Source organism: Balaenoptera physalus (assembly GCF_965194825.1).
Source record: "Balaenoptera physalus genome assembly, chromosome: 15".
Classification (NCBI taxonomy): Eukaryota; Metazoa; Chordata; class Mammalia; order Artiodactyla; family Balaenopteridae; genus Balaenoptera; species Balaenoptera physalus.
Genome location: NC_138894.1, coordinates 4,064,649 through 4,088,510, shown reverse-complemented (window position 1 = coordinate 4,088,510; position 23,862 = coordinate 4,064,649). Strand labels below are relative to the sequence as shown.

General features: G+C 49.2%; 2 protein-coding genes and 1 pseudogene across 7 annotated transcripts in view; 1 reads left to right on the top strand and 2 right to left on the bottom strand.

Annotated features, from left to right (window-relative positions):
• Window positions 1-2,044: 2,044 nt before the first annotated feature.
• On the top strand, window positions 2,045-10,439 carry LOC309643586 (ashwin). Its single transcript, XM_082426405.1, has 4 exons — window positions 2,045-2,199; window positions 4,452-4,618; window positions 7,361-7,742; window positions 10,228-10,439. Exons 1-4 carry the CDS (start codon window positions 2,098-2,100, stop codon window positions 10,282-10,284), a joined length of 708 nt encoding a protein of 235 aa, XP_082282531.1. The 5' UTR covers window positions 2,045-2,097; the 3' UTR covers window positions 10,285-10,439.
• Window positions 10,440-15,207: 4,768 nt separating this feature from the next.
• Window positions 15,208-19,417, bottom strand: LOC309643588 (large ribosomal subunit protein uL22 pseudogene; annotated as a pseudogene). The gene has a single exon. The product of its transcript is annotated as a large ribosomal subunit protein uL22 pseudogene (transcript).
• Window positions 19,418-19,560: 143 nt separating this feature from the next.
• Window positions 19,561-23,862, bottom strand: part of FHL2 (four and a half LIM domains 2) — a 56,482-nt gene continuing 52,180 nt past the window's right edge. For all 5 annotated transcript variants that reach the window (XM_082426404.1, XM_082426403.1, XM_082426400.1 and 2 more), the window contains exons 4-6: window positions 22,907-23,076; window positions 21,981-22,167; window positions 19,561-19,988 (exon numbers count right to left, since the gene is read on the bottom strand). In XM_082426404.1, the coding sequence (XP_082282530.1) occupies window positions 19,837-19,988; window positions 21,981-22,167; window positions 22,907-23,076 (509 nt within the window). In that variant the 3' untranslated portion in view covers window positions 19,561-19,836. The remainder of the gene's footprint in view (window positions 19,989-21,980; window positions 22,168-22,906; window positions 23,077-23,862) is intronic.

Sequence of the window (23,862 nt, the reverse complement as noted above, 5' to 3'; positions counted from 1 at the left end):
TTAAGCAACGGGTTTCCCTGGTGGCGCAGTGGTTGAGAGTCTGCCTGCCAATGCAGAGGACGCGGGTTCGCGCCCTGGTCTGGGAAGATCCCACATGCCGCAGAGCAGCTAGGCCCGTGAGCCACAACTACTGAGCCTGCGCGTCTGGAGCCTGTGCTCCGCAACAAGAGAGGCCGCGATAGTGAGAGGCCCGCGCACCGCGATGAAGAGTGGCCCCACTTGCCGCAACTAGAGAAAGCCCTCGCACAGAAACGAAGACCCAACACAGCCAAAAATAAATAAATAAATAAAATGCTGGCTTAACTCCTAGAGAGTTTTTAAAAAAAAAAGTTAAATTAAAAAAAAAAACTTAAGCATTTATGGTTACTATATAATACTCATAGATAATACTGTAGCAGGAATAAACTTCAGTCTACAAACTTAAATATGCAACAAATGGAATTTTTTCTGTAACTGAGCTTTATTTCTACTTTAAGCCCCCACTCAGCTACAATGACAATAATCTTATCAGCGGAGGCCGGCCCCCTCTCTCAGGACTGTGTCTGGTTAGGGAATTTGTGAAGTGCCAGAGATGAGGAGAAGCAGGAGAGGTCAGGTCCTCGCATCCCTGGTCCCCACATATAGATTCTGAGATGCTCTTTGGCCACTCTGGGGTTTGGTTTTGTCTTTTGGTTTTGGTGCTGACAGGCCTGGCCCTTCCAATCACGGTAACTGCCCGGCTTGAAGGTCGGGAAACCTGTAGCTTCCTTGTTTCGATGTGACAGGAGTCTCTGTGAGGTGGCCTTTCTGCCTGGACACATTTGAAACATCACCTTAGAACTTGTTAGAAACGCAAATTCTCCCTGCCCTATTTCCTACATCAGAAACTCTGATTAAAACACAGCACACCACATGTTCTCGGAGGCTCCACTCTGCAAGCCTCTGCCCAGGATGGAGCCGGGGCAGGCGTTACCAAAGGCATAGTCTCTCCTTCCCTGGAGCAGGGAGCGGTGTTAAAACCGAATTCTACTCCCTCCTCTCTGACTCTTGATTATTTTTTCTTCTGCCCAGGGGACGCTCCCTCTATCCTGAGATGTTTGTTTCAGAGGCACCAAGAGTTATCTTAATGGATTTAGTTTTAAGCAGGGAAGTACTTTTAGCTTTAAACTGGAAAATATCGGGAGAAAAAAAAAGCGCAGATCTCACCTGCCATAAAACATTTTTGCTGATGAAGAGCTGGAGGCTTCAGGTTAAGTCCTGAAAACCACAGGGAGAAAGAACACAGCAAGAACCGGTAACCACATTTTCAGGCTCTTACAAATTCTTTTCCCCCCACCTACACCACCGTCCTGCCACCTCTCTCCCCTGATGACAGTCAACAGGCTACAACAAATGTCCAGGTAGATAGAGGTAACAGGGAAGGGACTTTCCCTGCTTTGGCTCCAACCTCACAACACTGTGAGGTGGCGTTATCATTCCCATTTCACAGCTGCGGAAGCTAAACAAAAGTGCGGCCGTGTCCCCAGCGCTTCTCAGCCGTTATTTTCATGTTTGAGCAGTTTCATCCGAGTATTATTTCAGGGAACAAATACTTGAGTGCCTACTATGTGCCAGGCGGTGGGGTTTCAGGGACTTAAACCCTCTGACCTTACATCATATTGAAGGAGGATTAAGAAACAAACAATAAAACGGTTAAAAAGAGAAACCCGAGACGCTACCCACGCCATATTTGGGATAACGTCTATCTGCCTCCCGCGCCGTCTTCCCGCGAGGCCGTCCTGGGGCTCCCATTGGTCTCTGCCCCTGACGTCACAGGAGGCGCGACCGGCCGCGACCAATCATGGACCGCTCCGTGAACTTCGCCTTTCCGTCTCTACCCGCCAGACTGGAAACGCCAATCGTTTCCTCGGCAGAAAGACCTTTCACTTCTTTCGCCCCCGGGGATATTCCCCGGCGAGAGCCCATTCGGCACCCCAGCCGACCCTGAGAGGCGGAACGGGACGGGCGGCGCACCCAGAGTGACGACACACCCGAGGCCGCCGCGCCGGCTGGGACGTCACTTCCGGGGCGCTTTCTCGTGGGGCCTTGTGGGTAGCCGGCCGGGGTCTCCTGGCGACGATGATGGCGGGGGATGTGGGCGGTCGCAGCTGCCCCGATTCGGAGCTGCTGCTGCACCCGGAGCTGCTGTCCCAGGAGTTCCTTCTCCTCACCCTGGAGCAGGTGCGGCGCGCCGGGGCGGGCGGCCCTGCTTGGGGGAGGCGCTGGGACTTGAGCTCGCCCCGGGGAGTCCTCGGCGGCGCCGGACACACCCGCCGCCGGCGCGCCTGCCGCCGGGTCGAGCCTCTCTCCGCCCCGCTCGGACCGGCCGGGTCTCCTCACTACCCTGTCCGGGAGAGAGATGTCCTTAGATATCAGGAACTCCCGGGAGTTAGGACTTACGTTTTTGGATCCTGATGGCTCGGAAAGGGGAGTCCAGGCGACCCCCGCGGCCTAGATGTAAGCAAGGGCCTCCGAAGAGAGGGGTAGGTCGTAGAAGAACGGATATGACGGGTGGCGGTCCCCGACTGCCAGGGCTGGAGGGCATCGGAGAAATCGACTGTTCTCCACTCTCACCGCGTTCAAAGATGGGGAAACAGTCCCAGAGAAGTGGCATTACTTCTGTGAGGTCACACCGTCGGTAGATGGTGCAGACAGGCGAACTGGCTCTCAGTGCAGCGTTTGCTCTTTTTCAGCTGGTGTGGCTTCTGATAGCAGAAGAGAAATAAGACCAAAGAAGTGATGAGTTTTGTTTAAAGTGGTAGAGAATTACTGAAAGCTTTTGGAGGGGTTTAAGTAGCGTGTTTTGTTGTTTTCCTTGTATTTTTCCCCCTCGGTACTCCTTCTCTGGTTTCCTCAAGCTCCCCTGCTAAGTAGATTATTTTAGGGATGTCAGTTACCTTTCTTACCTGTGGTTCTCAAACTTTTTAGGTAGGTCACAGTCACCCCGGGGCTTGTGAAAACACAGACTGCTGGGCTCCATATCCAGAGTTTCAGATTCAGTAGTTTGGGGTGTGGCCTGGAAATTGCCATTTTTAACGAGTTCTTGCCGCTGGTCCAGAGACCACAGTTTGAGAACCACTGTCCTGGGGCAGTGCTTCCCTAACTAAGGTGTCTATGGATTCTGTAGGAATGTTGTCCAAGAGAATCCCTAGCGTTTCCCCATTCTTCTGAGTGAGTACAGGTGAAAATTGATAATAAAGAATGGTCCAGAGACATTATAAGAGATAAAAGAAGTAAAGTTTGTGCTTTTAAATCTTGAAGAACAAAAAGAAAGGGGATCAGTTTGTCAGAGGGCTGATTGGATTTGTTCTGTCAGTTTTAAACACAAATGTTTCCAAGCCTTTCTGAGTTGTTGAGCCCACAATCTCCTTTCCATCCTTATTTTCCTTCCTAAATCCAACTCTGTCCGTAACTGCTCCTATGCCTTCTGCCATATGTTTTCTGTTGAGAGTAAATCGGAAAGTGAGGTGATGCAGAGAGGGATAGTTGGACGATGAACGGGAGCCACTGAAAGGACTGGTGCAGACATGAGGGGCTGCTTGTTCTGGTGTGTGCTGTTACCAGGACCATCATCAGGAAGGGGAATGCAGCTTCCGTCCACAGGGCCATTCAAGTCTGGGTGGTGGCATTCAGTTTAAGAAGCACTATTAGGGAAACATGGGGAGTAATATACAGGGTGAGACCTCCAGCCCGCTAATCTGATCATGATAGTAACACTCTAGATAACTTTTTGACAGGATGTAGTAATTGTTATCATTGTTTGTTTTCTTTTGTCTGATCTCCCCAGAAGGTCCCTCATTTTCAGTTTTGTTCATAGGTTAAGATGCTGCTGCTGGAAATGGTCTTTATGCCTCCTGTGTGGGCTGAGCAGTGTGGACAGCTGTCCTTGTCGCACTGAGGACATATGACCACTGTCTTTAAGATGAAGCTGAACCAAAATTTGAAGAGCTTAGCGTCTTTATAATACTGTTTTTTTTGTTTTTTTAAAATTTATTTTTGGCTGTGTTGGGTCTTCGTTTCTGTGCGAGGGCTTTCTTTAGTTGTGGCAAGCGGGGGCCTCTCTTCATCGCGGTGCGCGGGCCTCTCATTATCGCGGCCTCTCTTGCTGCGGAGCACAGGCTCCAGACGCGCAGGCTCAGTAGTTGTGGCTCACAGGCCCAGTTGCTCCGCGGTATGTGGGATCTTCCCAGACCAGGGCTCGAACCCGTGTCTCCTGCATTGGCAGGCAGACTCTCAACCACTGTGCCACCAGGGAAGCCCTATAATACTGTTTCTTGCAGTATCATATAGAATGTTAGGCATGTGTCTAAACGTGAAAATGGTTTTATACTTGTAATTTAAGAAGTCATGTTTTACCCTGTTAGGTAGGCAGTTGGTTAGTTATTAAAATGAGAGATGTTGTTTTGAAATTACTTTTGTTTCCTTTTCTACAGAAGAACATAACTGTTGAAAATGACATGAGAGTAAACAAAGACAGTCTTACCGATCTTTATGTTCAGCATGCAATACCACTGCCGCAGAGAGATTTACCAAAGAATAGATGGGGGAAAGTGATGGAAAAGAAAAGAGAACAACATGAGATAAAAAATGAGACGAAAAGGTACTTTTGCGTCGTTCTGGTTATCGTCTTATCTTATATGACTAAACAATTTTGCTTTTCTTTTTTCCCCAGATAAACTTAGGTAAACAATATTGACTCAGCTACTGTTTATTGAGCACCAGGTACTGTGCTGTAGCATGAATAAAACTGACAGAATTCCTTGCTCATATTTTAACTGGGAGAAACACAATAAAAAAGTTAAGTAAAATACAAGGTATGCTACATTGTGGTAAATGCTAAGGGAAAAGTGAAACAGGGAAAGGGAGGACAATTTTACGTAAAGTGGCCAGGAACAACTTCACTGAAAAGTGACATTTCAGTAGAGAGACCTGTAGAAAGTAGAGGGCAAGCCAGCGTCCCAGGCCGAACCTGAGAACCTGGTCAGGAGTGTGTCCACACGATGTGCCAGGAACAACCCAGAGGCCATCAGGCTGGGCGGGGAGCATCAAAGGCAGAGCAGGGAAGGAGGTGCACAGGGGTGAGTGCAGGAGGTTGTCAGTCGTTGTAAGAATCTTGGCTTTGCTCTGAGATGAGAAGCCATCAGAGAATTTTGAGCAGAGTGATGACACCATCTGATGTACATTTTAAGAGGTTTATTTTGGCTGCTGTACTGAGAAATGATTTAAGGTTGGGGGAGGGGAATGGGGAAACCACTTAAGGGGTTGTGCTGTAATCCTAGCAGCAGATGGCAGTGACTTTGACTGAGGTAGTGGACTTGGTAAGAAGCGGTTGGGGTCTGGATGTGTTTTGGAGGCAGAGCCAATAAGATTTGTTGAATTGTCAGGAAAAAGTGGCGTCAGATAAGACTCTGAGGTCTTTGAATAAAACAGAAATGAAGAGATGGTCGTGTAGCTTCAGGTACACTATTTTAAAGTTTTAAATTCCAGAAAACTTTTCATAAAACCACAAGCAAGTGAATTTCCTTTTATAAAGAACGTTACATTTAACTAGTCAGTGTAGTTGGTTAGTGAGGACCAAGTATCCTAAGGTCCCTAAATGGGCTAATTATTTCTTTTCTCGTGTCTGTTTATCACAAGTGGGTGCTCTTGGTTAACTGCTGAACTTCTTTTTAGAGCCTTACGGTCACAGGCAGTGCACTAGAGAAAGTGGGAGGAGACGGAGTGAGAGGGCTGCGTGAGGGGAACGCCAGCTCTGAGTTAGTGGCTTTAATCTCTAGGCACAAAGAAGAATTCATGACTGATAGGGAGGTTGTCCCCAAGTCTGAGAACAGCTGAAGAAGGCGACGTGTGTGCTCCTCTGTGTATAGTCTTCTGGAGACGAGATACGGGTACAGTCTCGCCGCTGATCAGGGGCACGTTCGGTTCAGGGTGAGCATCATTTTAACTCTGTGGTTACAGGCCGTGTATGAGTGTTAACTGTGGTAAATCTGTGGATTATGCCGTGTATACCTTTAATTTATTTTTGGTGACTCTTATTAAGAAAGTATTTTCTTCTTGACCTGCACATTCAGGCACATTGTCGTAAGCAAAGCTTTCAGTACTGTTATGTTTTACTTCCTGTGGTAATCCCTCTTAATTCCTCTATATCATTTTGGAAAGGATCTTTGACTGTTTGTAAACATCACAGTTTGGCTCTCAAATCAGAGCATTAAAGCTGGAAGGATCTAAGAGACCATCAGGCCTTTTTCAATTGCTTGTGACTTTCCCCGGAGGAGCTGAGCTCCAGAGGTGCTGTGATGTCCCCCAGGGCACACCACGCCAGGCCCGGCTCTCTGGTGCAGTGCTTCTCAAACTTCAGCGTGCTCCTGAGTCAGGCTGACCTCTCCCCAGCTGGAGAGTCCTGCCCTCAGTCCTGCTGTCTGTTGCCCTCGGAGGTGGCGGTGGGTGGACGGTGAGCTTGTTTTTCATCTTCTACCAAATGGTGTTCACTGGTGGCCTGAGAATTGGTGAGTTTGGCCAGTCACCTAGGGTCTGGCTAAAGTGCAGACTCTCAGTCAGTACAGATCACAGCCCCAGCTGCTGCGATTCTTTTGAGCTCCCGAGATGGCGCTGGCGCTGCTGGCCCCTGAGCGGCGAAGCCCAAGTGTCCTTCCCGACGACTCAAGTCCTTTTCACGTGTTTATTTTAAATAAACAAATCTATGTTTCATTTGAGGTATAATTAATAATGAACAAATGAATGCTTTTATTATTAATCTTTATGATTAAGAGTGGCAGTTAGGTTTTCGGAAGCTAAATGTGAAGACTTGCCAAGTTATAAACTTAAAATTATACAGATGCTACAGTTAGTTTCGAAGATGCCGTGGCTTTAAAGACCTTTAATGAATGGAGTAGGATGTTCTGTCCCATTGTCTGCAGACTGCCATTATGGTAGTTTAGTATAGTTTTATAGTCTGTTTCCTTTCTAAATAATCATTGATACATGGGTAAGATAACCCTATCAATAGGATGGTGATTTTTAAAAATTAAAAAAAAATTTTTTTTGTTACTAGGAAATCCTGTTTTAAGTTTTGGGGTTAGTTGGTGGATTGATGCTTTAAAAATAACTGTGTATACATGAAAGGTAACTGTAAATTTTTGTCAATAAATATTTTAAACTTAAAAGCACTGGAAAATTATCATTTCACTTAAAGTAAACATAGAAAACTGCATTTCTGGTAGCCCTACTTCCAGTAGTCCTACTTATCAATAAATCTTTTTCGGTCATTGTTTTACCTTTGAGTCCCAGGGAACTGGTTTGCTGTCCAGAGGGTATTTTTCATGACACATCTCTCCGATTTCAGGAGTAGCACCACAGACGGGTTTCGGAAAAGACCCCTCATCGTGTTTGACGGGAGTTCAACAAGTACAAGCATAAAAGTGAAGAAGAGCGAGAACGGAGACAATGACCGACTCAAGTCCCGGCCTCAGGCCGGCGCCACCAGTAATGCCTTTCGAAAATTGTCAAATTCCTCTTCAAGTGTTTCACCCCTAATTTTGTCTTCCAATTTGCCTACGAACAATAGAATGGAACACAATAATAATGACACTAAACAGAACCATGACTTAATGCATAGGAAAAGTCCTTCCGGCCCCGTGAAGTCGCCGCCTTTGTCGCCTGTAGGAACTACTCCGGTGAAGTTAAAGCGAGCCGCTCCCAAGGAGGAGGCTGAGGCCGAGGCCGTGGTGAGTGTGGACAGGAGATGTGATCGTTCTCCAGCCCGTCAGTGATCCGTCTCACTTGTACATCTCATTTCTCGTGTGTTTGAGCCCTGGAATCCATGATGATAAGCTAATGTTTCTTAAAGTGCACTCAGTTTATTTCTGCTTAAAATGTGTAAAGAGAGTGTCTCTTAAGCCCTTTTCCTAGATTTTCCTCACTTAGATCCTTTAACTATCTTGGAACTAAAAGAGAGAAATAGTCCCTTGTTAGCAAGGCTTAGAATGTTAACTCAGTTGTCCAGGGTCACGCATTTATGAAGTAGCATTTTAGAGCTTGACCTTAAGTCTGTTTTGCGCTTACCTTAAAATCACACCAGAATCTCTAGGATTTACCCCTTGCCTCCCCTACCCCTCACACGTACCTATCTTTAGAAGGATGGAGTCTCTTCTGTTACGCTCTACTAGACTTACCATTTGGATGCTTGGATTTCGTACAGCAGATTTCTATAGATAACATGGTTTATTTTGAGTTTAATTATGATATTTTACATATCTATATATATTTGATCTTCCCATAGTCTTCTCAGAAAAGTGATTTCACTTTTAAACATCCAGCAGTTTTATAGCTTTTATTCCTTATTTTAGTTCATTCAGGCTGGTATAACAAAAAATACCATTGACTGGGTGGCTCAAACAATAAACATTTATTTCCTATGGTTCTGGAGGCTGGAAGTCCAAAATCAAGGCGCTGGCAGATGCAGTGCCTGGTGAGGGCCCACTTCCTGGTTCAGAGTCAGCTGCTTTTCACTGTGTCCTCACATGGCAGAAGGGGCAAGGGAGCTCCCTGGGGTCCCTTATGGGGGCACTAATCCCCTTCATGAGGCTCCACCCTCATGACATAAGCGCCTCCCAAAGGCCCCACCTCCAGGTACCATCACATCGGAGATTAGGTTTCAACACAAGAATTTTGAGGGGACGCAAACATTCCATCCATAGCATTCCTGTAAGTATACTTTGGCTTTATTATCATCTTCAAGTTGTGTGTCAAAGGGAGCAAAACTCTGAGTGGTTCAGACCTTCTAAAATAGCAGATCCGGGGCTTCCCTGGTGGCACAGTGGTTAAGAATCCGCCTGCCAATGCAGGTGACACGGATTCAAGCCCTGGTCCGGGAAGATCCCACATGCCGCGGAGCAACTAAGCCCGTGCGCCACAAGTACTGAGCCTGTGGGCTAGAGCCCGTGTGCCACAACTACTGAGCCTGCGCTCTACAGCCCACGAGCCACAACTACTGAGCCTGTGGGCTAGAGCCCGCGTGCCACAACTACTGAGCCTGCGAGCCACAACTGCTGAGCCCACGTGCCTAGAGCCTGTGCTCCACAACTACTGAGCCTGCGCTCTAGAGCCCGTGAGCATTAACTACTGAAGCCCGTGCGCCTAGAGCCCGTGCTCCACAAGAGAAGCCACTGCAATGAGAAGCCCGCGCACCGCAACGAAGAGTAGCCCCCACTTGCCGCAACTAGAGAAAGCCCGCACACAGCAACGAAGGCCCAACACAGCCAAAAATTTAATTAATTAATTAATTAATTAAAAAAAAAAAAACTAAAATAGTAGACCCTGGAAAAAGAAAGCTGCTCTGTATCTGAGCCGCCCAAAGTTCTTGTGTTAGTTCTTCATTGACTCCTTTCAGCAACCCTGTGAAGGAGGTACAATAGCTTTTCCCATTTCACAGATGAGGGGAAAGAAGCTTAAATAATTTAAATAACCTTGTCCAGGTTCCAGAGTCAGTAAGTGGCCGGCCCACAGTTTGAATCCAGGTCTGTGTGGCCTCAGTGGACGCACTTCTGACGGCACCACGCTGCCTCTGCCCTCATTCTATCACTCCTGTGGGACGAGGAGGGGTTGTCGGAAACGAGCGGGAAGAGCAGTCCAGACCTTGAATATTGGGATAAGAGTGAGCTTCGAGGATTTTTTTTTCCCCCAGTCTCTTGGAAAGCATTTTTCTACTCAGAAAGCTTTTACTGTTTCAGAGGTGTGATTTTTTTCTCTTTTAAATCTTGTATTAAGGTCTTAGATTGTGAGGTTGGGAGGAGATGGGCTCGGCAGGGAGGAAGCAGGTCTGGAGCAGTCAGTGGTTCTCAACTCCGAATGTGCCAGAGGTCACCTCGAGGGGCTTCCAGAAAACCTGGCCCGAGTCGGAGCCTTGTCCCAGCCACCTCCTCTGGGTGCTGACTGAGTTGGTTCTGCGATAGGGCCCAGGCCTGGGCATGTTGGTCAGTTGGTCAACTTTACCGTGGGTGAGTCTGCAGGGTAAACATCTGAGAACCACAGCTGGCAAAACGGGAGCCCGGGGCTCGCCTTCTTTCCTCACCTTCCCCACCAGATGGCAGCAGTGCCCCACCGTTTCTGCATCAGTGGTCAGGCTTGGTGGTTTAAAATGTGCCTTTTGGGTATTCTCTGACATTTCTGCAAGTGTAAACTGTAAACTGACTTCTTCTCATGTCTTTTCAGAATAACCTGAAGCCCCCAGAAGCAAAGAGGAAGATACAGCATGTTACATGGCCGTGAAGGAAAGTTTCCAAAAATGTAAATATAACTGTAACTGTAGTTTTTCAAACAAGTTCACATTTACTGACAGTATTTACAGAGATCCTGATTATTGTGGAATTTTCTTAAGAGGTTTAAATTAGGTTCAAAATAATAAAGTCCTTTCCTTTCCTTTTTCCCTCCTTTTCCTTCCTTTGGGGGGAACAAATCTTGCCTTTCATGCTCCTATTAGGAAAGAGTTTCTTTTTAAACAAATGGTTTAGTATAAGTCATTTATATTGGCCCTACTCAAATAATTAGCTGCAAGTCTGGTATAAAGCATTTGATGAATTTTAGGAATTATTCGCATTAGTCTCTTTTGGTCTTTGGGGAAATTTGAGGTTTTTTAAACTCGGATATTTTAGAAGTTCACAATTTTCATTTCTTTTCCCAAGCAAAAGAAAATAACAGTTCATTGCAATATTCTAGTGAATTCTGCCAAACTCCTCCTCAAGGTTCCCCATGGAAAGCATATTAGTAGTGCTGCCAATAAACTGTTCGGAATATACAGATGAAATTGCTGTTCTTTAAGTGCTCGTGTTGCCTCTTTCCATAAACTCGAAAGGGAAACGGGCGCTTGCTATTGCTCCTTCCCTTTTATTGTGAATTGATTTCTTGTGAGTAGACCGGCCCACCCCTTGGACGCTCCTGTCACGTGGCAGCCCTGCTCCTCTTCTCACGGTGGCTCTGACCTCCCTCTCAGCTCTGGTTTCACTGTCTCCTGGGAGCTTAATCTTTTCCAAATGAGGCCGACTTCAAACTCTGCAGGGGAAGTAATCACTTTAGAGGTAGTACCTGATGGCAGAAAGCTTACAGGATAGGAAGGGTGGGTAGAATTCTAGAACCTGAGAATCCAGGAAGCCTGGCAGTGAGGGGAACTCGGCGCGACGTGCAGTCGGCAGAAGGGGGGTTGCTGAGTCGGAGGTCACGAGAGAGCAGCACGGGGGCAGGGGCCCGGCACCCGCGGAGGCACCGCCGAGGTTTCGTTGGTGTTAAGTGGTGTCACTCCAGTTGTGTAGCAGAAGTCAGCGGGGAGATCGGGTAGCCCTCACGTTCACGAGTTCTGGTGTCCACTTCCTGCTGTGTATTTCTAACCAAGGCCAAGGGTACTTTATACTCTTCCCTTGTACGACTGATCTTCGAATGGGGTTTGCCTTTCAACACTTTTTAGAGCAATCCATTGCTTTTTTGATATGTTAAAACAAGCATTTTCGTTCAGCTATTGAATAGCCTTACAAAAAATTAATTCAGCCTTGCAGGTAAGTACTGTACTAAAACTTTAACCCTGCAGTTTTTAGCCTTTCTGCCTTTATCCAGACTATAAATCCATACCCGTAAGACGAAACTGAAAGACACTGAGTGTGGCATAAGTTGTTAATGTTAGGCTAAATTGTTAAACGTTTGGTTGTCTGCAGGGCTGATATTTGGGATATTGTTGAAGGACAGCCATAATCCTATACGCAACTGTGTGTTAAGGGAGATTTTAAAAGTGCAGATTTCAGGGTAGAATGACAAATTATAGTCTACATTCTGTTGTCTCTTCTGCTCCCATCTGCATTTCTCTCTTAGTTAAGAGAGATTTAGCCATTTGACAGTTTTAAGTCAGTGGAAACTTGTTTTTAGTTACTCAATAAAATTAATTTTTAATTTGTGTATTTAACTTACAGAGTAGGTTGGTAATAACAGCTGAACTGTGTAACATTGTTGCTTCAAATTGAAGTTTGTATTATGAACATTCAGAATCAGTGCTCATATAGCAGCATATTATTGAGCTATCTTGAGTTTGAAAAGTGGGGAAGCCTCAACCCTGTGCTGTGTGTCTCGTACACTGACATCCGAGCGCTAGGCCTCCTTGCGGTGCGCGGACACAGCTCCATGGGCGGTGTGGTAGGGCTCCGAGGTGGTGCTTTGTGGGCTTGAGAGCTTCCAAGGCCTTGATGTGAACGGCACCCACCTGGACTACCCCTCGCCCCCTAATGTGGGCTGATCTGGTTGCTTGGAGTCCTTCCTGGGGTCAGCGAAGGGCAGTCGGTCGAGTCAGGCGGCTCCCGGGGAATAGGCATGTGTCCACTTCCTGCCCGTAGCAGGTGGTCTCGTTCTTTTCTTCCTCCCCTCTTTGTTCCCTGTTTTCCTTTTTCTTACTCTCCCCTCCCACAGTGCACTTCCTCTGCCCCTTCTCCTTCACCCTGTAGATCCTGAGCTCCAGGCTTAGGTTTACAAGTCGTATTGCTCGGCCCGCTTGTCGCTGGGGCTGGAGCTAGGCGAGCCCTGTGCTTCTTGAAGACCACAGACGCTGCGGCGGGGGTCTGCGAGTCTCAAGGCCCTGCAGCACCGGGCGCTGAGTTGCCGCAGTGGCTCTGGAGGCGGGGCGGTTTACCAGGGCCCACTCACTGATCTGGGCGGCTGCCAGGCACTCTGCAAGGCTGGCTCAACTACTGCTGTGAGGCTGTAATATTTCTGCTAGTATTAAAATTCTTCAGGATTGCAGTTATTGTTTGAAAGAGTGTTTTGGTTAACTTAAGTTTTGAGAGGTGATTCTAAAACTGATCTAGAGACTCATTTAATAGCAACAACCTGTTAAAAACTTACATTAAGTGAAACTGCCAGTGGATTAAATCATATGTACGTAAGAGCTTCCTTTGTTTACTACTGTGGGACCTCAGTAATTCTGAGGCTCCAAAATGGTCAAAACGTTCTTAAATGTGCTCTTTTATTAAATGCTTGTGCAGGTTTTGTAATTCGGTACAGAAAGTTTAACCTTGTAATGTACATTTTTGTATGTAAAAAGCCTTTTAAGGAGCCTTATCCTTATTTAAATAAAAGGAATAAAATTATTGAGTAGGTTTCTCATTCACAAAAAAAAATAAAATGGAAACGCACTCTGTAGTGATTTGATCTCTTTCTGTTTCACTAAACTATGTCAAAAAGTGTTATTTATTCTTTATGTACAGCCTCCTGTACCCAGATCAGCTGGGCTCCGCCCTGGTGCCAACAGTCCGGCCACGTCTTGGGCCTGCGGGAGGTGCTGGGTCGCCAGGGCGGCCTGCTGCACGGCTGACTCGCTGGCGGCCACTGCACTTCGTACGATGGAGACACCGTCCCCCGAACCTGTCCTGTGGAAGCTTTCCTGCCCGGGGTTGGGGGTGGGGGGGACTGACCAGAGATTCGGTCAAGGGGTTGTTTGTGTTTGGAGTGATCTTGAAGAAGTTAATATTTTTTACTGGTATCTTACTGTTGGAGACTGAAGCTCTAAATTAACTAATTAACTTGGAAAAGCCTCAGGTAACTTTCTACCTTGAACTTGAAAGTAGATCTTTCATTTTTTGTCTGGACAGAAGAGACGAAAAAATCTCATTTCCATTTAGATGGTTTTTTACGGAAGTGCCCTCTGCTGGCTCACGTGCGCTGTGCTGTCGGTGCTGACCTTGGTTGTCTTTCCTATTGTGGCAGAAAAGCTAAAGACGTGAGTAAGTTCCTGCTCAGCGAATGATGGATAATCGTAATGACGGGAAGAAAATCAGTCATCAAACAGTTGAGGGATGGGGGGAGGGTGAGGAGTGGTTAGGGAAGGCGGTTTGGGAAAGCTTTCGGGAAGAGTGTCCTGTTCGCGGTGGGTTTTAAAGGGCTGCGTGGTCTTTATTGCTCCTGCCGTCAAAGGCGGGGTCCGCGTCCCACCGCTGGGTGTGGGCTGGCCTGGTAGTTTGCCTTGATCAAACCACTGCTTTTCGCTCTTGGAGCCCTGCGGCAGCCGTGGGAAAAGCCTGCCGGAGAAACATGTCCCAGCCCGCAGCCAGCACTAACCCCCAGACCTGGGACTGCTTGTCACCCTTCCCCACTTGCTGCCAGGTGAGACCAGCCCAGGCAGCTGACTCAGAGTCATGAGGGGGCAGAGTGAGGGGTGTACGAAGCCACTAGGTGTTGGGGTGCTTTGCTCCTAGCCCTGGATAACTCAGATGCCAGCCAGGGGCAGAGTGGAGCCCTGAGGCTGGACAGGATTTCATGGCAGAAAGGCTGGTGTGGCTAGGGTCAGTGAGAGAGTGGGGAGGCTAGTGTGAAATGACCCCAAAGCAGGGGGGCAGGAGCCAGACCACACAGGACTTCAACGGGCCGTGTAAGGACTTCGGATTTGATTCTGAGAGCAATTGGAAGCTCTTTGTTAACTGTGTGCAGACTTAACCAAGTGTTCAGTTTAATCAGAAGACTGAAATAAGACTAGTTCAATAAGTATATATAATAGCCCTAAACATTTTTTTATCTAGTAAAATTATCTAAGTTTTTGTTTTTGTTTTAGCATATTTGAATTAAAATATTCATTTTAAAAATATGGCTAATAATTAAGCCTTAGGAGAGACTAAAATACCAGTTAAGGTAAAAGATACTTTTCATGAATATAAAAACACCATCATCCAGCTAAGCCTTCTGTTATATCTATTCTGCCTTGCTATATAATTTTTTTAAATAAACCTTTTATTTTAGGTAAGTTTTAGATTTATGGAAAAATCACCAAGATAGTACAGAGAGTTTCCATATACTACACACCCAGTTTCCCCTGTTACTGCTATACGTTAGTGTGGTATATGTGTTGAAACCCATCAGTATTGATAACGTTATTATGGGCTAAAGTCCATAGCTTTATTCAGATGTCCTTAGTTTTGTTTTGTTTTCTAATTTATTTATTTATTTATTTATTTATGGCTGCGTTGGGTCTTCATTGCTGTGCACGGGCTTTTCTCTAGTTGTGGTGAGCGGGGGCTACTCTTCTTTGCGGTGCACGGGACTTCTCACTGTGGTGGCCTCTCTTGTTGCATGCAGAGCACAGGCTCTAGGCGCATGGGCTTCAGTAGTTGTGGCGCACAGGCTCAGTAGTTATGGCTCGCAGGCTCTCGAGCACAGGCTCAGTACTTGTGGCACACGGGCTTAGTTGCTCCGCGGCATGTGGGATCTTCCCGGACCAGGGCTCGAACACGTGTCCCCTGCATTGGCAGGCGGGTTTTTAACCACTGTGCCACCAGGGAAGCCCAAGATTTTTCCTTTTATCTTTGGCTTTCAACATTTTGAGTGTGATGTGTCTGGGTATTGATATCTTTGCATTTTTCCCACTTTGAGTTTGTCATGCTTCTTGGATGTGTGTTTTTATTTTTTTATTTTATATTTTTGGCTGTTCCCCAACCAGGGATCTTACAGCATGCAGGATCTTAGTTCTGCAACCAGGGATCGAACCTGTGTCCCCTGCAGTGGAAGTGCAGAGTCCCAACCACTGGACCACCGGGGAAGTCCTGGATGTGTGTTTTTAGATGAATGTTTTTCCTTGAACCGGGGGGAAGTTTCTGGCCATTAATTCTTAAATATTTTTTCCGTCCCTTTTCTCTCTTCTCCCTGGTGTTCCCATTACGCATATGTTGGTTCATTTAGTGATGTCCACATTTCTCTGTTCATTTTCCTTTATTCTTCTCTGTTTTTCAGTTTCATAATCTTTGTTGATCCATCTTGAAGTTCACTGGTTTTTTATCTTCTCCCAACTCAAATCTACTATTGACCCCTCTAGTGAATTTCTTCATTCTGGCTAATATACTTTTCCACTACAGAATCTCCACTTGATTCTTTTTTATCATGTTTATCTCCTTTTTGCTTATTCTCTGTCTGATGAGTGGTTGTTCTCACGCACATTCCTTCAGTTCTGTAAATGTGGTTTCCTTTAGTTCTTTGAGCATGTTTTTTTTGGGTTTTTTTGGTTTTTTGTCTGCATTGGGTCTTCATTGCTGTGCAAGGGCTTTCTCCAGTTGCGGCGAGCAGGGGCTACTCTTCATTGCGGTGCGCGGGCTTCTCATCGTGGTGGCTTCTCTTGTTGCAGAGCACAGGCTCTAGGCATGCGGGCTTCCGTAGTTGTGGCACGAGGGCTCGGTAGTTGTGGCTCGTGGGCTCTAGAGCACAGGCTCAGTAGTTGTGGCACACAGGATTAGTTACTCTGCAGCATGTGAGATCTTCCTGGACCAGGGATCGAACCTGTGTCCCCTGCATCAGCAGGCGGATTCTTAACCACTGTGCCGTCAGGGAAGTCCCTCTTTGAACGTGTTTATAACACACGTTCAGCAGTGTTTGGTTGGAGGGTCTGTGTAAGCACCTTGAGCTAGTAGGACCTCTGCCCTTTGCTGAGGAGCTGGTGTGGCTTGGAGAATGCTTCCAAGTCTGTTCACGTCCCACTCTGGCTGCTCTTGAGTGGGTGGGTGCAGCCCAGGGCATGCCCACAGCCTCCGGGCCCCCAGGGCTAAGTGGGATCCCAGGACCGCTCTTCTCAACTCTTTCCCCAATTCTTTCAGTTACACTTGAGACCTGCCTGCCGTTTTGCTTTTTGCTATTAGTATCATGGAGCCACCAGCCCCCTCTTGACTGCTTGCCACCAAGATCTCTGTTGTTTTTGACAGTCTCCTGCGGCAGATTTCTCCATTCTTGGTACGAGATAGTGCCCTCCTGCAGAGGTTCACAGAGCCTGCCTCCCCCCTGGGGCTGGACAGTGTTGGCTTCTCCTAGAGTTAACACTCCTTCTCCCAGGTAGGTGCTGGGGAAGTGGGGGGGTAGCTCCTGGTTTTCTCAGACTGCCCCTCTGAATGTGGAACCTTCACCCCATGAGAGGTTGGAGCCCCGGAATTCTCAGCCTATCACCCCTGGGGCAGCGCCCTCGACCACAGGAGCCCTTCCCTTCCGGGCAGCACCAACCTGGAGCAGAGCTTCTGTCACGTGACACTGGGGAGTGGGGGTAGGGTGGGATTCGCTGGGGCTCAAATGCCACAGACTTCACTGGTCTCGTTAACATGCAGTCGACTTTCCTGAATAAATGTTTCTCCATGTGCTGTATGCCTCTAGGAACATTTTCAGAGACTTTACGTTATTTAGTTTGTATACAGTTTCCCCAGCTAAAGGGTTGTTTCACTGGGCAGAGGGTCAGCTGAGCCCAGCTGACCTGGGCTGATGGTGGTACACACCACCATCCAAAGTTCCTTCTCGAAGAAGTCAGTTCTTTGAGGCTTGGCTGGGCTGCTTGGAGTCCGGTGGTTCAGCCAGAGATCTGTAGGGATTTCACGCACATAACTTGGGGCTCTCTTTTCTAGAATTTTCCATCTCATTTTCCGGAGGCTGTTGGTCCCAAACCCTGGCCTCTGGTTCTTCAAGCCGGTGAGACCGCAGGTTTTCTAACAGAGCTGTAGCTGCCCTGTGGGGCCTGCCCTGACCTAAAAGCCGTAAGAATGGGAAACCTGCCGGTTGCCCTCTTCTTCCAGGGCCCACGCCCCTCCAGAGTCCTCCCGCTGTGGGTCAGGCTCCAGTGTTCTCATTTTTAAAACTATTCTGTCCAGAGTGGTTGTTACTTGTGGGAGGATTATTCCAATAGGAGCTCCTTCCTAGACATGGAACTCCCCTGACCGCTCATTTAAGGTTGGGTAATTTAACGCTGGCTGTGTCTAGTGGCCCGTGGTTATCATGAGGGGCCGGTGAGATACTCCATCACAAGATTTAGGAAGCTTTTACTGTCCTAAAGCATTTTGCTGTTTTTATCTTAAAAAGCACATCTGCAAGAACGCTTTTACTTTTGTATCATAAAGTAGAAGAAGCCGGCAAAACAACTCACAAGGGATGGGGGGGCGTTACTCGTTTTAAGCAACGCCTCCAGCTGACTGTCCATCCAGAGGCCTGTCTCAGCCGTGGTCAAGGGTTTCCCGCGCCGACCAGCGCTCAGGTCAAGAAAATGACTTCACACGTGCTCCGCACAGACGGGACTTGATTTCTACCAGATGTTTCTGTTGCAGAGCCTATCATTTTATCATATTGCATTGTCTTAGAAAACTCAGGACAAAAAGTCACAACTGTTACTCTAAACAGAGAAGCATGCAATGCCCTACCTCATAAATTGGCTCAGTGCTTCCCAACTGTAAACTGCTCTTTCCAAGACGAGTTTACAGACTCCTGCCAGGCTGGGGGCTCTAAGTGTTAAATCTTTTTTTTTTTTTTTTACTTTTATTGGCATTTATTTCTTACGGCATTTATTCCCGGGCCATACGCTTTTGTTACTTCAGTTTCTCCTGGGATACCTTTTTCTCCTGTGCAGCCGCCTCTTCTGGTTTAGGGACGGTCTGCTCTTTTTCAGTGAGGATCATCCGCTGTGGCAGGGAGAGCTCATGTACGGGTTGATCCCACCGTGAGCTCTGTATGTCCTGCGCCACATCCTGGGGGCTTTGTTCACCTGGATGTGCTCAGTGACCAGAGAATCTACATCCAAGCCCTTAAGTTCAGCATTACTTTCTGCATTTTTGAGCGAGTGCAGTAAAAATTCAGCACTCTTTTTGGGCCACCGACCTTGCATCCAGCCCCACCATTTGGCCTGGGCACACCTACCAACTCCACCATTCTGACGACGGAATGGCACACATTGCTTCCGTCAAGTGACATCCTTCAGATATTTTGGTGGCTTTTTGGATATGCATACCCTTAACGGCCTGGGGAGTTTCACGCGTGTTCTTAAAGTGAACACAAAGATTTGAACCTCTTGATTTGCACAATTTTATGGGGTTTTCTGGGTCAAGTGAGTAGCGAACCATTTTTAGAGGTTTACCGGAAAACAGTGTTATTCTGATAGCAGCGATTCTCTCTTTACTGTCTTTCTTTTCAGAAACACTCACTGAAATCTCCCAGGATGCCCTCAGGTGCTCGGGTGTTGATAACTACATGGGCGACCAAGATGTCATTTCTGGCCTCGAGGTGCCTGTGTCCCTCTGCACCCCTCCACTTACGGAGGAGAAGGCAGGCCACTGTCAGGTCTGGACCCATGATGATGGGAGGGCGCCGAGCTCTGTCCAGAAAAGTGACCCCATGCTGCCTGCGAGGCCGTTAGCCCATGTGCGGGGCCTGTGTCACTGCATCAAAGGCGGAGCACTGAATTCCAAGAGAAAGAAATTCCAACTGAGACTTTCTCTTAAATAAAAGGTGTGACGCCGTTTCAGTCGACACCCACCCAGCCCGCCAGAGTGATCAGTGGCACCCGTGGTAAAGTATTATTCGTACTCAGAACCTGAATGCCGCATCACCACTTCACACACTGCGCCTGGCAAAAGATTTTGCTCTGGGTAACTTTATTGTAAGCCATATAATCTTGCTTTGGGCCCCGCACGACAGGAAGTTACACTGTTGCAAATACCAACTCTTCGTCACCTTACGTAGCTTGGAAATGTTCAAGTTCGTGACACATTCATTGCACTTAAAAGTTAAATATGCAGTGAAAGAAAAGCGTTTATAAAGGTATCACTCAAAAGGATTTTTACACTTTGATTGGCCTCGCCTGATTACAAACACTCAAAACCCTCCTCCCCGCCTCAGGCTTCCATGGCTTTCCTCCTCCTCTAACAGAACGAGCATAACGGGTAGATGAAGGGTGTAAACAGGCGTGAATGCCGCTGAGCAGCGCGGAGGCGAGTCCCCAGGTGGCTGGTGGAGCCAGGTGCAGCGCGAGCAGGGGCTTGGGGGGCTGCAGGGGGGTCGGGGAGCGGCTCAGATGTCCTTCCCGCAGTCGGGGCACAGGATGTCGTCCCTCTCCGTGAGGAAGCCTCGCCCCACCAGCGACAGCGAGCACTTCTTGCAGTTAAAGCAGTCGTTGTGCCACTGCCGCTCCTCGAAGGAGATGTACTTGGTGCCTCCCAGTCCTGTGGACGGAGGACAAGGACACGGATGAGGATGGGGGGGTGGGGTGGGGTGGGGAGAGGCGTCCTGCGTGGACCCGTTCAAAGCCCGGCTGGTGTGATATGATCAGCGCTGGGCTCCACGTTTAAATCCCATCCTGTGCTCAGGTCGGGGAGCTCCTGAACCGCAGGAGAAAGAGACAGACGGGCTCCACAGCTACGTGACAATCACCGTAATTATAAGAAGCCTGCGGGGGGGGGGGGTGTCCCTCCCACCCGAGTGAAACGCCTGAGTCACGGAGCCGATTTCTCACACCCCTTCCTTCCCTGGGTGACTCAGGTCTGGTGCTCAAAAATTTGGCGATTTAATGAACGAGGCGCCAAAGGGAGCACAGACGAGGAAGACGTGAACTGTCTCTGGAACTGCCCAGAACGGCCTCACGAAAGGGACGCTACGTGGGCGGGGGGCAGAGGGATGGGCACGCCTGCTGCGGGAACAAGCCTCAGCCATGCACGAGACTTGGAGGTCTGGTGAGGGTGGTGGAACGTGAGAGCGGGTTAGGAGGACGTGTGGGCAGTGGAGAAAGCCATCCTTCACCGAAACAACGGAAGCAGGAACTCATTTCAGTTGGGGTGTCTGACTCTGATGTCTACTTCTTATCAAATGTTTAAGGTACGTTGGCCACCTGTTACAACACAGGTGGTCTGTCCGGCCACCAAGGCCCCTGAAACAAAATGGAATCAGATATACGGGCTAATCCTTGGTGAAAGGATTGGATCGTGACTCGCGATTACAAACTCTTTCCAGAAATAACGGCTCAATCTGCCATGTTAAGAACAAGTAACAACACTGGCTAATGGTTGGAGGTCTCAGAGGAGCTGGAGAAGTCTGTCATTCACCCAGCAGTTAGCTCCTTTTGTAATTTAACTGCCTGATGTCTGGCGTTACATCCATTCACACGTGGGCGGCCTCAGGCTAATCCCCTGGGCTAGTGAGTGACAGGACGGGGGGTGAACACAGGTCTCCAAGGCTAGTTCTTTTTTTTTTATGATCTGAAACCTAGATAGGGACTTTTTCTAATTTAACTTTTTTTTTTTACTGAAGTGTGATGTAAACTATTATATATAATAGCAGATGTAAACTATTATATATAGGATGGATAAACAAGGTCCTACCCTAGAGCACAGGGAACTCTATTCAATATCCTGTGATAAACCATAATGGAAAAGAATATCAAGAAAGGAATCTATATGTGTATAACTGAGGCCAGTTTTATGATACCACACTCCCTCTGCTACTGGAGCTGTACCAGCAAAGCTTTTCACCTCTTCCCCTAAACATCTTAAACTGCCTTTACCCATCCTAGGCCCACAATGACTACGAGAGACCCGCAGATCGCACAGCCTGGGCCCCGGCCCTGAGGCAGAACCAAACCAGTGATTCAGGCCAGAGAGTCTCAGGGTTTTCTGCATATATGAATCATCTGAGCAGCTTCTAAAAATTCTAACACCCAGGTCGTCCCCCGGAGTAGTTAAATCATGACCAGGCAGCAGACGTGTGCAGAGTTCCCCAGGTGTGTTTGAAGTGGGAGCATTTCCAGGACCGGAGCCCCGCCAGCCATCTGGTCTCCGCTCTGAATTTGGGGCACACCCTGTAGTCGCCCAGATTCGGGCTCTTGCTCCACCGAGCGCCTGGCGGGTGGGAAGGGACGACCCAGAGCGCGCCCCCCGCAGAGGCCGGGGAGCATGTGCACAGCCCAGCTGCTTTTCTGCGCCTGTGCGGGGATGTCAGAGACCCACAGCCTGCGGTCTGGAAAGAACCCAGCCGAAAGCAGAAATAACGCCGCCGTGGAGAAGAGGCCGCGGGGACCGGGGGGAGGCAGGGAAGCGCGCCCAGCGTGCGGGGGAGGGCAGCACGGCGGCCCAGAGTCCGCACACGTGAACAGATCCACAAGCCAAAGCCTGGCAGCCACACGAGGGGCAGCGGGTGATGCAGGCCGGGGACGGGACACTTACCGCTGATGGGGCTGGCGCAGCCCGCGCACTTCTTGGCGTACAGGTCGCAGAAGCAGCCCAGGCAGTAGGCGAACTCGTCGCGGGACGTGAAGCGCTGGCCCGACAGCGGCTTCTTGCAGGCGGTGCACACGAAGCACTCGCGGTGCCAGGGCTGCTCCCGGTACGTGACGCCCCCGCTGGTGATGGGCTGCGGGCAGAAGGGCGTCAGCTCCCGCGGGGGCCTGTGCCTGGCGCCCTTGTCCCGGCCCTCGCCTCTGGAGGACGCGCGGTCCTCGCCCAGGACACGCCGCACCGGCGTCCGGGTCCCAGAGATGCTGTCCTCCGGACGGCAAGGTCACCCCGCCGCCCCTTCCCCAAGCTGCCAGGCCCCCGCTGCAGGCCCCGGATCCCCGTTCGTGACGTGGGTTCCGGGGTGTCTGCCGGGACAGCACTGCCTCCTGGCCGGTAGGAGGGCGAAGCAGGGAGACCGCAGCGCAGGGGCCGGGATCTGATGGCACGCAGCCCCCTCCTGAGCCCACCCCCCCGCGGGCAGACTCCTGTGAGCGTCTCTCCAGCACCAGGTGCACCTGCTCCGACAGCCGCCTCAGCTACTCGGGTGGAAGAAGGAAGAGGCTTAACAGACACCGTGGGGCTGGCTTCCTGGGTGGAAAAAATGAGCCCAGAGCCTGCCTTCCCACCCTGTCTGTGGTCTTAGGATGCTTTTCTTTCTTTAACCTGATGCAGCCCTGGAGTGTGACGAGGGATCTGTCCCCACCCCAGGGACAGGTCTTTCCAGTTTCCTTTTCCCTTCCCCGCCCCCCCCCACTAGGTCTAGGGCTGTTTCTTGTTTGTTCAAGGAGGGCGATGAACAAAGACACCTTAGGGATAGGTGGACGCTCTTTCGGAAAGGACAACAGGTGTGAAAGGGCCGGGGGAATAAGAGGTACCTTTTTGCACTGAACGCACTGCAGAGCATACTGCCTTTCGTAGCAGGGAACGCAGAAGTTCTGGCCATCCTTCGGGATGAAGCTCTTGGTTCCGATGGGCTGCTGGCAGCGATGGCAGATGAAGCAGGTCTCGTGCCAGCTGCTACCCTTGTATTCCATCTTACGGGTGCCTGTCAGGGGTCGGGGAGAAAGGAGGACCATCGTGATTCTCACTAAAGGCCCCAGGCCAGACCACGCGTGCCTTCTGCACGTTCTGAAGGACAGTCCTCTGTCCACCCCAGAGCTCGGGGTACTGTCCTGTCCCAGGTCCGTGGGAGGGCGCCCGCCGGCACCCCGCAGCCCCAGGGGGTTGGGTGCAGACCGTGTGGTCCTTGTGCAGCGTCGCCAGCAGAGGGCGGCAAAGCTCCTTCTCACGGGCTGCGGATGAGGACGCGCCGCGGACAGAATCCACCGCCTGGTGGAAGGGGTGTCTTTCTGATTCAAAGGAGCAAGTGAGGAACCCGGTGAAGGCCTGGTGACAGCGTGACCCTGCCCGGAGGGCGTGGTGCACCTGCTAGGTGGGGCTCAGCCTCCCTGGGTGGGGACGGAGCCGTGCACCGCGGTTGGTGACTTGCAGGTGTGGGCAGGGGGGCGAGCTTTGCACTGGGCAGGGGCCTCTTGTCCTCTATCTGATTTCGCTGCAGAAGCCACACTGATGGTCTGCACTGCTTTCACCTTGATTTGGTTGTAGCACTTTCTAAAATCAAACCAAGGAAGAAAGCTAGCGCTCAGGTCTAGGTTTGTTTTTTTGGTTTTTAAAAAAAAGTATCTAGTCCTTGCATTTTTTTTTTTTTTTTTCCACACACCAGGCCTTTTCCAGACACCCTGCCTCTGGTGCCCGGTCCGTTTCCTCTCCTGACTTCTCCATCTGTTAAAATCAGCTTGACCTTCGAGACTGCTCAAAGGTGACGGCCCCA

Coding starts and splice junctions, on each gene's coding strand:
- LOC309643586 (XM_082426405.1), top strand. CDS start 2,098: ATGATGGCGGGGGATGTGGGCGGTCGCAGCTGCCCCGATTCGGAGCTG. Junction 2,200..4,451: donor TTCTCCTCACCCTGGAGCAG/GTGCGGCGCGCC, acceptor CCTTTTCTACAG/AAGAACATAACTGTTGAAAA. Junction 4,619..7,360: donor ATAAAAAATGAGACGAAAAG/GTACTTTTGCGT, acceptor CTCCGATTTCAG/GAGTAGCACCACAGACGGGT.